General features: G+C 49.6%; 1 protein-coding gene across 1 annotated transcript; it reads right to left on the bottom strand.

The window, feature by feature from the left end:
* Positions 1–8,538: 8,538 nt before the first annotated feature.
* TMEM187 (transmembrane protein 187) lies at positions 8,539–9,338 on the bottom strand. Its single transcript, XM_012661963.1, is given in 2 exon segments — positions 8,539–8,708; positions 8,711–9,338. Coding segments are annotated over 2 exon segments (798 nt in total).
* Between the last annotated feature and the right edge of the window lie 5,600 nt (positions 9,339–14,938).

The raw sequence follows: 14,938 nt of genomic DNA, 5'->3' as shown, positions 1-14,938 counted from the left end.
GTCACAGCACCTCTGGTCAGGGGCCTGCCCACATTTTCTGTGTCTTCATGGAGCTTTCCTGCTTGACCTAAATGCCTGCAAGGGAAGCCTTGGAGAAACCTCTTTCACGATGCAAGATTTGTCTCTTTCTCCCTAGAGTGCTGGCAATTTTTGCTCTAGATATTTTGAGTCTATTTTAACATTATTCCTAAAATGGTTTTGTTTTGTCCCAGTCTATTTTGTCTGATATTAATATAGCTATGCCAGCTTTCTTTTGGTTAGTAGTTAGTTGCCTAGGATTCATCCTTTCACATGTAATCTTTCCATGGACATATGGTTTAGGTGTGTCTCTAGTAAACAGCATATGCCTGCAAGTTATGGTTTTGGTCCAATCTGACAATCTCTGGAACCTCTGACAGTTCCCAATCTGAAGTCCTCAAGGAAGTTACATCTGCCGTTTGTTGTGTCTGTTCCAGGAGAAGCCCCCACTGGGGCTGGCTCAGCTTCCCCACCTGCTCGGGTTGTACCATGTACAGAGCAGTCTGGGAAAGCAGCCATTGGAACTGCCAAGACCAAGAGCAGGGAACTCCCTGAGGAAGCTGAGATGGACAGCAGCCGCCCTGTGTCCACACTTGACCTGTGACACATCTGAAGGGTAGTTGCCAGGGACTGGTGGGGGTGTGGGGGACTAGGGGGACAGAGTTTCAGTTTTACGAGATGAAAAGAGTTCTGGAGATGGACAGTGGTGATGGCTGCACAACCTTATGAATGTATTTGACGCCACTGAACCACACACTTAGAAGTGGCTAAGATGGGCCAGGAGTTCGAGGCCAGCCTGAGCAAGAGGAGACCCATCTCTACCAAAAATAGAAAAATTAGCCAGGTGGTGGTGCGCACCTGTAGTCCCAGCTGCTCAGGAGGCTGGGGCAGGAGGCCCGCTTGAGCCCAGGAGTTGGAGGTTCCTGTGACCTGTGATTGATGATGCCACTGCACCCTAGCTGGGGTGTCAGAAAGAAACCCTGTTTCCAAAAAAAAAGAGTTATGATGGTAAATTTTGTGTTATATGTATTTCACCACAATAAAAACATTTTAAAATGTACTTTCAAAATGAAATTTGGATCCGAAATGCTGGTGGCAAGGGCTCCCTGGAACACAGTTATAAACAAGAGCTACAGAGGGAAATCCAAAGCCCCGAGGCAAACCCTGCCTTGGCCACTTCCGACCTCCATGAACTTGAAGGTCATTCAACTTCTCTAAACTGCCTTTCCTGGACAGTAAGCCCTCAATGACTTTTATCTCCTGCCAGTAGGATTCCTGTCCTACTGTACAGCTGTAGCAATGGTCCATCCTGCCTCCCTTGCAAGTTACCAATGACTCGGTACATGATTTTATAGCCTCAACCTAAAGGAAAAAAACTGAAGCAGAATTAATATAAGTAGAGAGTTTATTTGGGCCAAACTGGAAGATTGCAAACTGGGAAACACACTTCCAAACAAAGTTTGGGAGATGCTCCAAGTTGGGGCAGTTACAACCAGATTTTTGAGGACAAAAATGAGGAAGTGCCAGGCACAGTGGCTCACGCCTGTAATCCTAGCACTCTGGGAGGCCAAGGCAGGAGGATCGCTTGAGGCCAGGAGTTCGAGACCAGCCTGAGCAAGAGTGAGACCCCGTCTCTAGTAAACATAGAAAAATTAGCCAGGCGTGGTGGTGCGCACCTGTAGTCCTAGCTACTCCGGAGGCTGAGGTGGGAGGATCATTTGAGCGCAGAAGTTAGAGGCTGCAGTGAGCTATGATTGCATTACTGCACTCCAGCCTGGGCGACAGAGTGAAACCCTACCTCAAAAAAAAAGAAGAGGTGTAGTGAGGCCTGTTCACACAGAAATGCCATTGGTTAACAGGGTTAAGCTACGTTTCGGGATAGTCATTCTCAGTTTGTGATTAACCCAGTTCCTCAAATTCTTTACAAAAGTAGGAGGGCTGATTCTGCTGAGAGAGAGTATAAAAATGAAAATAAAAATTTTAATTTTTAAAAATCAGGAGGGTCCAGGAATTTTGGGGAGTAACTGTGGCCTGAGCTTACAAAACTCACCCAAGGCCTCCCAGCTAGTGACGTGCAGAGATCAGCCTCCATTTTTAAAAAAATTGTGGTTAAATACATGTAACATTTACCATCTTAACCATTTTTTCTTTTTTCTTGTTTTTTTCTTTTCTTAATCATTTTTAAGTTCAATGACATTAAATACATTAATAATGTGCAGCCATCACCACCATCCCTCCTTAGATCTCTTTTCATCGTGCAAAACTGCAACTCTGTCCCCATGAAACAGCAACTCCCCGGCCCTCTTCCCCAGCCCCTGGCACCCACCATTGTGCTTTCTAGCTCTGTGAGTCTGACTACTCGAGGTGCCTCCCAAAAGTAGAATCATATAGTATTTGCACTGGCTCAGTGCACGGAGCACGACGTCCTCACGGGTCGGCTGTGCTGTAGCCCGTGTCAGCATTTCCTTCCTGTTCAAGGCTGAGTCGTGTTCCATTGCCTGGAGAGACCGCATTTGTTTATCCATGCTTCCCTCCATGGACACTCGGGTTGCTTTCACGTTTTAGCTATCATGAATGATGCCGCTGTGAACGTGGGCCTAAAAATGCCTCTCCGAGACCCTGCTTTCAAGTCTTTTGGGTCTATACCCAGAAGTGGAATTGCTGGATCATATGGTAGCTCTATTTTTAATTTTTTGAGGCAACCTTGATTTTAAAAGGCAAACGAGAACAAAATGAGCTTCTAGGTCACTCCCATCAGATTAGCAGACAGTAAATCTTGTGATAACGCCAGGCTCAGATGAGGCCGTGGTGCAATGGAAACTCTGCGGGGCAGTAATTTCAGCAAGTGCTTTGATGAGGGATTCGGCACAGGGACGTGCACAGCAGTGCTGTTGTGAAGAACACCAAACCAGGAGATGGGGGCCGGGGAAAACCTGCCACTGATCCGGTCGCACAGCCGGTCCAAAAGGACCTGAACAGTGTGTGCGTTTATAGAAAATGGAAACACGAGGCAGACACTAGTCGAATCACTCATGCATGTACCACGTGTGGGAAAGGGATGTGAGGGACATAGACCTAAAGCTGGATGGTGGCTCCAATCCTGAGCTGGCCGAGATGGTGGTGCAGACACCCTGGCCGAGGCCCCAGTGCAAGTCAGGTGGGGCCAGGAAGAGGCAGAAGTATAACAAGAAGTCAGCAGTTCCAAAGAGAAACAGCAAAGATCAAAGCGAAGGGTGGGCAACGGAAGAAAAGACTAGAAAAACACAAAAAGATTTGAAGGACCGGGCTCCTGTGGATCTCTGGACCCACAGAGGCCTGGCCCTGGAAACAAGATGTCCACAAGCTGGGCCAAGGCAGTGCCTCCAGCCACCTGGTCACTGAGCAGAGAAGCAGCACCCAGGACACCTAGGACGAAGGCTGCTTGTCTTGGCACAGAATGCAGAGTGCAAAAATAGACCGGGCTGGCTGGGCGCAGTGGCTCACGCCTGTAATCCTAGCACTCTGGGAGGACGAGGCGGGTGGATCGCTCAAGGTCAGGAGTTCGAGACCAGCCTGAGCAAGAGCGAGACCCCATCTCTACTAAAAAATACAAAGAAATGATCTGGACAACTAAAAATATATATATATAGAAAAAATTAGCCGGGCATGGTGGCACATGCCTGTAGTCCCAGCTACTCGGGAGGCTGAGGCAGGAGGATCGCTTGAGCCCAGGAGTTTGAGGTTGCTGTGAGCTAGGCTGACGCCACGGCACTCTAGCCTGGGAAATAGAGTGAGACTGTCTCAAAAAAAAAGAAAAAAAAATAGACCGGGCTGGATCAACCCCGGTCCAAAGAGCCTCCACTTTGAAGACTCCAGGGCCGGGTGCGGTGGCTCATGCCTGTAATCCCAGCATTTTGGGAGGGCGAAGCAGGCAGATTGCTTGAGCCTAGGAGTTTGAGACCAGCCTAAGCAACATAGAGAGATCTGTCTCTACAAAAATTTTTAAAAATTAGGCAGGCATGATGGCACACGCCTGTAGTCCCAGCTGCTCGGGAGGCTGGGGCAGGAAGATCGCTTGAGCCCAGGAGTTGGAGGCTGCAGTGAGCTATGATGACACCGCGGCACTCTAGGTGGGGTGACAGAGTGAGACTCTGTCTCAAAAAAAAAAAAAAAAGAAAGAAAGAAAGAAAAAAAAGCAGCAGCACTCCCCAATCGCATGACTATTTGGGGACTTGCTTGAGAACATAAACTGCTTACATTATATTTATCCGATATTTCTACCCACGGGGACCTTCAAAGTAGGGAGGGAAATGCTTTACCTGTTGGATGCACCTGGAGAACACAATCTCCTTTGCTGTCCCCGGCCACAGCAAGACACCTTGCACGGGGTGCTGCATTTCTTCTCCTCAGTGAAGTGTGCTCCGAGCTACACCAGTTAACTGTGGTTGGGCACGCTGTCACATTAACAAGATGACGGCTGCATTGTTTTATATATAAATACAAATTTTAGCTATTTACTAATAAATTTATAGCGATTATTATCTATAATAATTTTTCTTATCCACAGTGTAGTGTTCATATAATAATTTTTGTTTTGTTTTGTTTTGTTTTTTGAGACAGTGTCTCACTCTGTTCCCCGGGCTAGAGTGCCATGGCGTCAGCCTAGCTCACAGCAACCTCAAACTCCTGGGCTCAAGCGATCCTTCTGCCTCAGCCTCCCGAGTAGCTGGGACTACAGGCATGCGCCACCATGCCCGGCTAATTTTTTCTATATATTTTTAGTTGTCCAGATCATTTCTTTCTATTTTTTTTTAGTGGAGACGGGGTCTCGCTCTTGCTCAGGCTGGTTTCGAACTCCTGAGCTCAAACAATCCGCCCGCCTCGGCCTCCCAGAGTGCTAGGATTACAGGCGTGAGCCACCGCGCCCGGCTGAGATGTTATAATTTAACAAAGCTAGCTGACTGTGCAGGCACCAAGAAAACTGTTTTAAGCAAGACCAGACCCCCGAAAGCTACGAAGAAAAAGACAGACATGTATGACCACATAAATCTTCAGCCATATTGCCTTAAGATATTCACAAAGGGAACAGTCAAACAGTAGATGAAGCGGGGCTGAAGGGAACCTGAGTTTGAAATCCCTGAGTGTCCCTACAGTCCCACTCATGCGACTCGGCCTGACGTGTGCTGTTGCCAGCACTGCAAGGTCCCCAAGGCAAGACGGGGCCAGGGGAAGCAAATGCACAGACCCCTGTACGTTCTATGTGAATTGAAGGGCACAGGGGAAAGTGTGGGCAGGTCACCATGAGACCCAGGTGGGGGAGGTGACAACGATGACTGTGTCCGGATCAAGCTGCATACATGTGTGCTATCGAATCCACATGAAAGTGTACGTGTCACTTCATTTGGAGAGACACATGTGAAGGTGGTGGGGCCACCAGAATCCTGACAGTCCCCTCCACTGGCTGTGGGTAACGTTTACGTTCTTCTCTATACTTTCCTGTATTGCTGGTTTGTTTTCCTTCCAATAAGCCCACATTATCTACACAGTCAGAACAAAAACAATAAAACCACTTTCTCAGAGGAAGAAGCCCAGTGGCAATACTATTGCCACTTGGTCCAGGGAGAAGAAGAGTGGAGAGCGCGCTGGGTGGGGCGGGTGCTCCGGTTTCTAGTCCTGTGTTGTAACTTTCAGCCAAGTCAAACTTCTGGGGTTTCAGTTTCTCTATCTGTGAAATGAGGGGATTGGCACAGACGATTTCTAAGATCCCGCCCAGCTTTGAACCTCTCAACCCAACCGTTAGGGCAAAGGTAAGAGAGGCCCCATCTGGGAACCATTGGCTCCCCAGCTGTGCAGGGACTCAGTGGAGCAGCAAGACTGAGAACAGTGACAAACACAGACACATCAACAGCCAACGTCCCTGAGAGCCCTGTGCAGAGCCAGAGGAGGCACAGCCACAAGGCTCGAGCCTCGTCCCTCTGGCAGTGGCTCAGGGGACACTGGCATCTGCAAGCCTGGGCTGGGGCTAAGGCACTCTGAGGTCCCAGCCCCAGAAGCAAGGTTCACTTGGGCAGGAAGGGACAAGGAAGCTGTGTCGCTAAAGTTGGCCACACTTTGAGAAACACTGATCAAAAAAAGGGCATGGGGAGAGAAGGTTCCAGGCCATGGCCTGCCATGCTCCGTCTGGCACAGGTTCTGGGACTTCTGGCGTCACTTGGGTTGGCTCAGTGCGGGGTCGCTGGATTTAGCAAATAAAAATACAGGATGCCCAGCTGAATTTGAATTTCACCTAAACAATGAATAATGTTTTAGTATAAGCATGTCTCATGCAACATTTGAGACACATTTGTGCTAAAACATTATTCATCATCCTGCATTTAATCTGGCAGGAGAGAGGAGAGTGGGTCAGGCTTCCTGAGGTCTCCACCCCTCCTGAGGTGTCCCCTCCACTTGGGCCCCTCCCCAGGGTCTCTCCAGGCCCCCTGTGGCTCCACACCCACCCCACGCTCACAGCGGTGTGCATAGTTCTTCACGAAACTGCCCTGAATCACGCTAATCTGGGTGTGCCACCTGTTTCCTGTGGGACCCTGCCTGACACAGGAGTGAGATGAAAACCAGAAGTCTCTCGGGGTTATTAATTACATAGATATTGGTAGAAATAATAAGTAAAATAGTATTGGCGCATGTGACTCAAAGGTGTGGAATGAACAAGTCCCAACAATTCAGTGGATCCACTCTGCCCGTGAGAGAAACAGCTGTGAACAGAGAAATAACAGAAGAGGGGTCACTTGGACACCAGATGAAGACCCTGGTTCCCGTCCCCCACCTCCGTTCCCATATCTAACGGAGCCCCCAAGGAAGCCCGCCCTTTCCTCTCCCTCCCTCGGGCCTCTCTGCAGACGACCACCGCCTTTTCCTCTCCTAGGGCACAAGGGGCCTTTGAGACAACTTCAAACAGAGCAAAGCTGTTTCCGTGCAAATGCTGTGCCCTGAAGGAGGGGGAGAGGCAGTGCTCTTGGGCCCTTACCTGGTAGCATTTCAAGAGGGTCCTTCAGGTTGAGCCCCGTCACCCCACAACCCACTTGAGATGTGCTCAGCCAGGACAGGAAGTCCAGCCCAGGTGCCCAGTTTCAAAAGCATGTCAACCCTCGGGGCACTGAGCAGGTGCACTTGGGCGGCCCATCCTGAGATGCCATTTGGCAAGGACAGGGCATCCTCTGTCCTCTGCCCTCACCTTTGTAGGTGATCACTTACCCATTTAATTTGGGGATGGCCACTCAGGCGGGCCCAAACTCTGTACCAGTGAATAGGAAAAGCCTAAACCAGAAGATTTTACTCAGTATTTGAGGCTACAAGGACAAGACCGCTGGAGTCTGGCACTGGAGAGATCCCAGCTGAAATGAGTGGTTGACATCAGCTTTCTTCTGAGGTCCCCTTTATGGGCCGGATGCTTTTCAGGTGAAAGGTGGTGACACTGGCCTGTAAATAACACATTGAGAAGCAGGAGGAAAGAGTGCACAGAGGGGAGAGGCCTCTGGGGCTCTGGAGAGGGCAGTCCAAGTGCAGAATCCTCAGTGCCTCTTTAGCCTTGGCATCGGCCAAGGGATGACCTGGCATCCTGACCCACAAACCAGAGGGTCAGACCCCTGGCTCAAGGGCTCAAAAACTATCATCTGCATGAGAAGCACACTGCGGGGTTTAAAGATGTCAACTCCAGGTCCTTGCTCTGAGATGCCACCAGGAGATCATGACTCAAAAGGACCTGGGTGACCTGGGTCTCTCCAATGACCCTTCAGTAATCCTAGCCACTAAGGACATCTAAGCCACACCCTGGCTCTGAGGGTAGACCCACCAAGCAGCTTTCAGTTGAGAATTCAACTTTTGACATTTGTGTGTGTTTTTCATCTAGACACACCCTACCTTGTTCCACAAAGCATTCGAGGTGATGTGTCTTTCATGTGACCTGCCTATAGCTAATACGAACACCAAATCAGCTTGGCAGTCACAGGTGTTGTGGGGAGTTAAGTGATTTCCCCATCAGTCTGCTGGGCATGTGTTTAGTGTGACTCAGTCTCCCTGAATCAAGTCACCTCTGAGGACACTCACTGGTAGCCCCAATGGCTGGCTTGCCTAGCAGTTGCCAGACCACACCTATGACTGACACCCCAAAGACACTGCAGACACCCTCGTTCTCTCCAACTGCAAATGTGACGGATTTCTTGGGGTTATTTCCACCATTCCCTTATGCCTTATTTCGAAACATTTCAAACCACAGAAAAGTTGCGAGAATAGTATGGGGAACACGTACACATCCTGCACCTAGATCTTTGCTTTATGTCTTTAAAAGTAAGCTGTAGAGGTCATCACACTTCACGCCTGAGTACTGAAGCTTGTAACTTCTAAAGGAAGGACAGTCTTTCCTGTAATCATATATTATCACACCCAGGACACCAGCACTGGTAGCAGACTGTCATCTGACAGTCCATTTTAATGGCGGTGGGGGAGGGTCATCAGTTTTAAGTATTAATAGCTTCTTTCCACACTTTAATGTGTCTTCCCCTCAGGATGAAGTCTTTGGCAAGTGCTTAAATTTGTCAGAAACAAAAATGCAAAGTGGAACTGGAGCGCACCACAGACCTTGGACCAGAAGTGGCCTGTGAGGCACTGGAAGAGACGCCACCGTGCGAGCTGATGGTCACACAGCTTGAGGACACAAAGCCCAGGCAGGAGAACACTCCTAGAGCTAGGTAGGTGGCCAAGGAGGTGCTGCCACACTGCCGCTGGGCACACAGGGCCTGCCCCACGGTGGCCGCCACGTGAACACCTAGCGTGGCCTCAAACCCGCGGGGGTGCAGTAGTACAAGGCCGTAACTGGCCAGGGAGAGGCACTCGATGGACAGGAACAACCAGGGCTTCCAGCCCCTGTCTAGGTAGAAGCACCGGGCCAGCGGCCACGCGAAGATGGGCAAAGTGAGCCACTGGTCGAGCACTGCGGCAGGGTGCATCTGGGTCCAGATGGGCAGCCACTGCATGGGCCCATAGAGCAGTGCCATGCCCGCGAAGACGGCTTCCAGGTAGCCGGCCCTCCCCATCTCCGCTGGGCACCCTGGGGTGCTGCTGTTCCTCTGCAGCCAGTACACGCCCAGGAGCACGTAGGCCAAGTTCACAAGCGAGTTGAAGGGCATGGCCAGGAAGGCTAGGAGGCCAGCCACGGGCACTTCTGCGTAGTGCTCATAGCCCACTTGGATGAAGACGCCCTCGAAAATGCCTGCGTAGACGGTGGCAGCACAGAGGCAGCCTGCCACGGCCACATGGAAGAGGGCCTGCCCCGACTCTGGCTTCATCTGGAACCCTCAGTGTGACCTGGGGCAGAGAGCTCAAAAGAGCAGCAGCCAGCAGCCGCTGTGATTTCAGATAAACAGCTTTTGAAAAACACTCCTTGGCTTCCCAGCTGAGCCAGCAGGAAGATGTCCCGTGATTTCCGACGCAGATGCTGCGACCTTGCCCCGGAGGAAGGCAGGAGCCCTGCTGATTGGCTGGCACGAGTGGAGGACCGTTCAGCCTTTTTCCTTTGTGGTTACAAAAAGAGTGTGGTTAGAAAACAAACATCCAAAAAAGAGCCTCCATCTTCCCGACTCTGAGCCTTGGGATCCACAAATGGTTTTCATCAGACAAAACAAGTAAAAGTCAAAGGATACCCACTATGTTCACCTTCTTACTCATGGCCTCTGGAAGCCTCTGGAATTCTCTATTGCCTCTCTCTCCTGGCACCTATGCTGCTCTTCTTTCATCTGTGTACTATAAAAATCCTGCTCATTGTCCTAGTTCCCTTAAAGCCATTGCATTTAGAGACTTAAACCTTTCCTAGGTCTGTCGTTCCAACTCAGAACATGGAACTTTCCAGGCCAGCCCCGAAGCTCTTTTAACCAAATACCCAGTTGAACTAGAGACCATTAGATGCGGTCCGAGTTCTGGCTCTGAGGCAAGGGACAGTGTGGAGCTGGCGGGGGGGCGGGGGGGGAACAAGGATCACCCTGCCTCATCCCTCTGCCTTCCTGCGATGTGCTGAGCCCCAAGTCACCTTCTTTCCTTAGCCCACGCTAAAACCTTCCATTTCCTGTAGTGACAGAACCAGAGACACAATTTAATTACCCAACTGCCAACTGCTCTGGGGCTGGCTGTGGTGTGAGTTAGCCTAGTAGCCGAGAAATGTATGAATATCACAGGGAGAAGAGGTTCAATGCTCTGAAAAGGACTCACAGCCAAGAGGGTGGGCAGGTGTGGGGGAGAGAGAGTGGTGGGCCTCAAGTTCCAGGTAGCCTGATGCCAGACTGTTTCAGTTCCAAACCTCGGCTGTCCCACTTACTAATTGTGTGACCTTGGGCCTTAACCATTCTGGGCCTCACTTTGCTCACCTGTAAAATGGGGATGCTACCAGGGTTGTCGTGTGGATTAAATGGGTTTTTTTTTGAGACAGAGTCTTGCTCTGTCGCCTGGGCCAGAGTACCGTGGCATCAGCCTAGCTCACAGCAACCTCAAACTCCTGGGCTCAAGTGATCCTTCTGCCTCAGCCTCCCAAGTAGCTGGGACTACAGGTGCGTGCCACCATGTCTGGGTAATTTTTTCTATTTTTAGTTGCCCAGCTAATTTCTTTGTATTTTTAGTAGAGAGAGGGTCTTGCTCTTGCTGAGGCTGGTCTCAAACTCCTGACCTCAATCAATCCTCCGGCCACAGCCTCCCAGAGTGCTAGGATTACAGGTGTGAGCCACCACACCTGGCCTTAAATGGGTTCTTATACAGATGGTCCCCAACTCACAATCTTTTGACTTTATGGTGTGAAAGCAATACCTGTTCAGTACGCTCCTTGACTTACGAAGGTTTACATCCAGATTAAATCATCTTAGGTAGAAAGTCAGCTTATGATATCTCAACTTACGATGAGCTTATCCTGACATCACTTCATTGCATTGTAAGTCAAAAGGCATCTGTGTATGTAGACCACTCAGCACTGTTTATTTTACTGTATTGTTAATGGGTCACAGAGTGATATTTCAATATGTGTATACAATGTACAATGACCAAATCAGGGTAACTGGCATACCCATCACCTCAAATGTTTATCATTTCTTTGTGTTGTATACATTCAAAATTCTCTCTTTTAGCTTTTTGAAAATTTGTAATATAAAACAGCAACTCAAAGTACTGTAAAAAAAAATTTTTTTTTTTTTTTGAGACAGAGTCTCCTTTGTCACCCCAGGTAGAGTGCAGTGGTGTCATCACAGCTCACTGCAACCTCAAACTCCTGGGCTCAAGCGATCCTCCTGCCTCAGCCTCCTGAGTAGTTGGGACTACAGGCACCACCACCACGCCCAGCTAATTTTCCTGCTTTTAGTAGAGACAGGGTCTTGCTCTTGCTCAGGCTGGTCTTGAACTCCTGACCTCAAGCGATCCTCCTGCTTCGGCCTCCCAGAGTGCTAGGATTGCAGGCATGAGCCACCGTGTCCAGCCTGCAAAATAACTTTTTAAAAAGAAAATATTCAATAAATTCTATGTAACCATATTCACCCAACAGTGCTGCAGACAGCAGAACTCCTCCTATCTGGTGGCAATTTCGTATCCATTAACCAATCTCTTCCCATCCTCCCCTGTTCCCTACCCTTCCCAGCTTCTAATCCCTACAGTTCTACTCTCTACTTCCATGAGCTCATTTGTTTTAGCTCCCACATGATGAGAGCATGCAGTATTTGTCTTTGTGTGGCTGACTTATTTTAACATAATGTCCTCCAGGCTTATCTGTGTCACTGTGAATGGCAGGACCTGCTTTTTTATGGCTAAAGAGTATTCCATTGTGAACAGACACATTCTTTGTCCATTCATCTGTGGATGGAAACTTAGGTTGACTCCATATCTTAGCTATTGTAAGTAGTGCAAAGGCGCCAAGAACTTAAAATGGGGAAAGGAAGGTCTCTTTAATAAATGATGCTGGGAAAACTGGATGTCCACAAGCAGAAAAATGAACCTAGACCACTGTCTCTCATCATCTACAAAAATCAACTCAAATGGATTAAAGACTTAATCATGAGACCTGAGACTGTAACACTATTAGAAGACACAGGGGAAACACTTTAGGACATTGGTCTATGCAAAGATTTTATGGCTAAAACCTCAAAAGCACAGGCAACAGAAACAAACATAGACAAATGGGACTTCATTCAACTGAAAAGCTTCTGCACGGCAAAGGACACGATCAGCAGAGTGAAGACACCTGTTGAATGGGAGAGACTATTTGCAGACTACTCATCCGACAAGCACAACGTCCATCTCCCTCCTTGCAGTTTAGGCTCTAAAAGGGTGGGTCTGACTCTGCTCTTCCTAGAGGGCCCTGTGAAGCCCTGCTGAAGTTCAACTAAATTACACCAGAGCTCAGAGCCAGCCCCTGTGCGCTCTGTCCTTACCCTTTCCCCAGTCCTATTGCTATGTTGCTTCTCATACAGGTCCTGGGGGGCTGCCCGTATCCTCTTGGGAGGGGGCTGCTGGTCCTTGAGCCGAGCTCCCTTGCTTTGCAGGTCCTGCTTTGGGAGTCTGTCGCTAAGGAGGACCACCAGGCCCAGCATGTGGATGTCCCACTGCCCTCTCAAGCTCGGTGTTTCCACCAGGGAACTGAAGCCCTTTTTCCGACTCTGCATCTCTTTGCTCCACAGGAGCCTCCCATCTCAGGTGGGGCACCCTGGACTCCTCCCACCCTGTCCTCCCACTTTAAGGAGCTTCCAGGTCCAGGGAAGGCGGGGGCGCCCTGCCCCGGTGTTCCCACCTGCAGGTTGGCTGCCACTAACATGGTCCGCACACAGCAGCCCCGGCATCTTCCACATGTACCCCTGGATGGGATCACCCTTCAGTGACTGGCTCCCACTCTGCATGATCACGTACCAACCTGTTGGCCAGAATTTAATATGTGGCCACCCCCACATATCCCTGTGAGCTTCCCAGACCCAGCTCTGTCCTCCAGCCAGAACAAGGCTCTGTAGGCCTGGAGGCCCTGTGCCCTCTGTGCCCCTGGCCTGCTTATACCTTCAGCTTGGCTGCCACTTCCTCTTAGGTACTCCCCTATTTAGCTCCTGACTCCAGCTAGGATAGCAGCCAAAGCCCCACCTGGTATCTATGGGCTCTTCCCTGCACGCATCTGGGGTCCCATGCCACCCATGCTAACCTGACCCTCCTGTCTACCAGCAAGCAGGGTGGAGAGCTGGGGACAAGAGTCAAAAACTGTCAACTTGATAAAGGAGGAAATCCAGGAAGGGTGTGGAAAGTGACTCTTCTTTCCTGCTGCCGAGGCAGTCTACCTGAGCCAGAGCACAAGCTGAATGTGACGTGTACTCAAATCACCTGTCCAAGTCCCCGGGGAAAACCAGGCTGCTTACTTTATGGCCCGGCTCCTCCTTACCCATGAATTGCCATGACTCTTATTATGTGACACTCAAAGCTTTTCATAGCTGCCCCTCTTGCCTGGCCCTTGGGTCTGGGGTCTTTTAGAGAAGTCCTGCACAGTGAGACAATCTCCTGGCTCACAGGCTTTCTACATATGTATGTGTTCCTGTGTTCCTTAGACTCTCCTGATTCCTGGGGCTGTATGCTTTTAATCAGGAGCCACTGTCACCTCCAGGTGAAGAACAGCGGTGGCCTCTTTGGCCTGTAGCATTTATGACAACAACTTGTTGTGCCCCCCATGACCTTCCTTCCTGTCTTTCTGCAGGTAAGGGAACATAACTGGGGACACCCGTAGCACACAAGGTCAACGTGGCACACCCAGAGCAACCACAGTGGTTCCTGAATTTGGGGGAGGGAAACGCTGACTTCAGTTAAGGTCCTTGGACCAGCAGCTCAGCTTTCTTATTTTACAGGGGAGGGCCACAGAGGTAAGGTGACTGGCCAGGGTCACGTAGGGTGGTTGGTGGCACAGCAACACAAGTAGGGGCTCTTCTCCTTTGGGTGTGCCACAGGCCTCTTTGGCTTTTCTCAAATGGATACTTCCGACTGCATAAACTAAAACAACCAGAGAATTACAAAATAAATTTAATATGTTGAAAGATGGTTTTTAAAATATTCTTTTTGAGACAGAGTCTCACTCTGTTGCCCGGGCTAGAGTGCCGTGGCGTCAGCCTAGCTCACAGCAACCTCAAACTCCTGGGCTCAAGTGATCCTCCTGCCTCAGCCTCCTGAGTAGCTGGGACTACAGGCATGCGCCACCATGCCCGGCTAATTTTTTCTATGTATTTTTAGTTGTCCGATTAATTTCTTTCTATTTTTAGTAGAGACGGGGGTCTCGCTCTTGCTCAGGCTGGTTTCGAACTCCTGAGCTCAAACAATCCGCCCGCCTCGGCCTCCCAGAGTGCTAGGATTACAGGTGTGAGCCACCGTGCCGGGCCTAAAATATTCTTGAAAATGTGTGATATGGTAACATATGTGCTTCTTTACTAACACATTAAATTACAAGATCTACCAGCAGGATGAATAACTACAGTAACTTCAAAGTAATTATTTAGCCTGCCAGTAGATCTTGTAATCTGATTAATTTAACTTCTAGACATTTACAACAAAAGCTATGCGATGTGAAATGATCTGTCCATTTCCACTGCTGACAAAGTCACAGGTACTGCTAACGCTCTGTGCTCTGCTACCTACATTTGTAATTTCGAGAAAAGCCAAATTCCGGCCAGAGGTTAGTGAAAATAAAGATGAGCTAAAGTGGAGAAATATCATCTGTTCTCACTCCAAGCTGCCGGACACCAGCTTGGGATCCCTGCACTACAGCCTACGTGAGTCTGTGGGGATGACGCCAGCGCCCAAGAGGCCTCCTGGAGAATTTGGGACCTGGAGGCGATGCCAGTACCCATCTGTCAAGATTGATGTTAGAACTTACAGTATTGGCGCGAAAAGACCAGCGATC

This window comes from Propithecus coquereli, unplaced genomic scaffold, assembly GCF_000956105.1.
Source record: "Propithecus coquereli isolate 6110/MARCELLA unplaced genomic scaffold, Pcoq_1.0 Scaffold748, whole genome shotgun sequence".
Lineage (NCBI taxonomy): Eukaryota > Metazoa > Chordata > Mammalia > Primates > Indriidae > Propithecus > Propithecus coquereli.
This window is presented reverse-complemented; position numbering and strand designations above follow the sequence as displayed.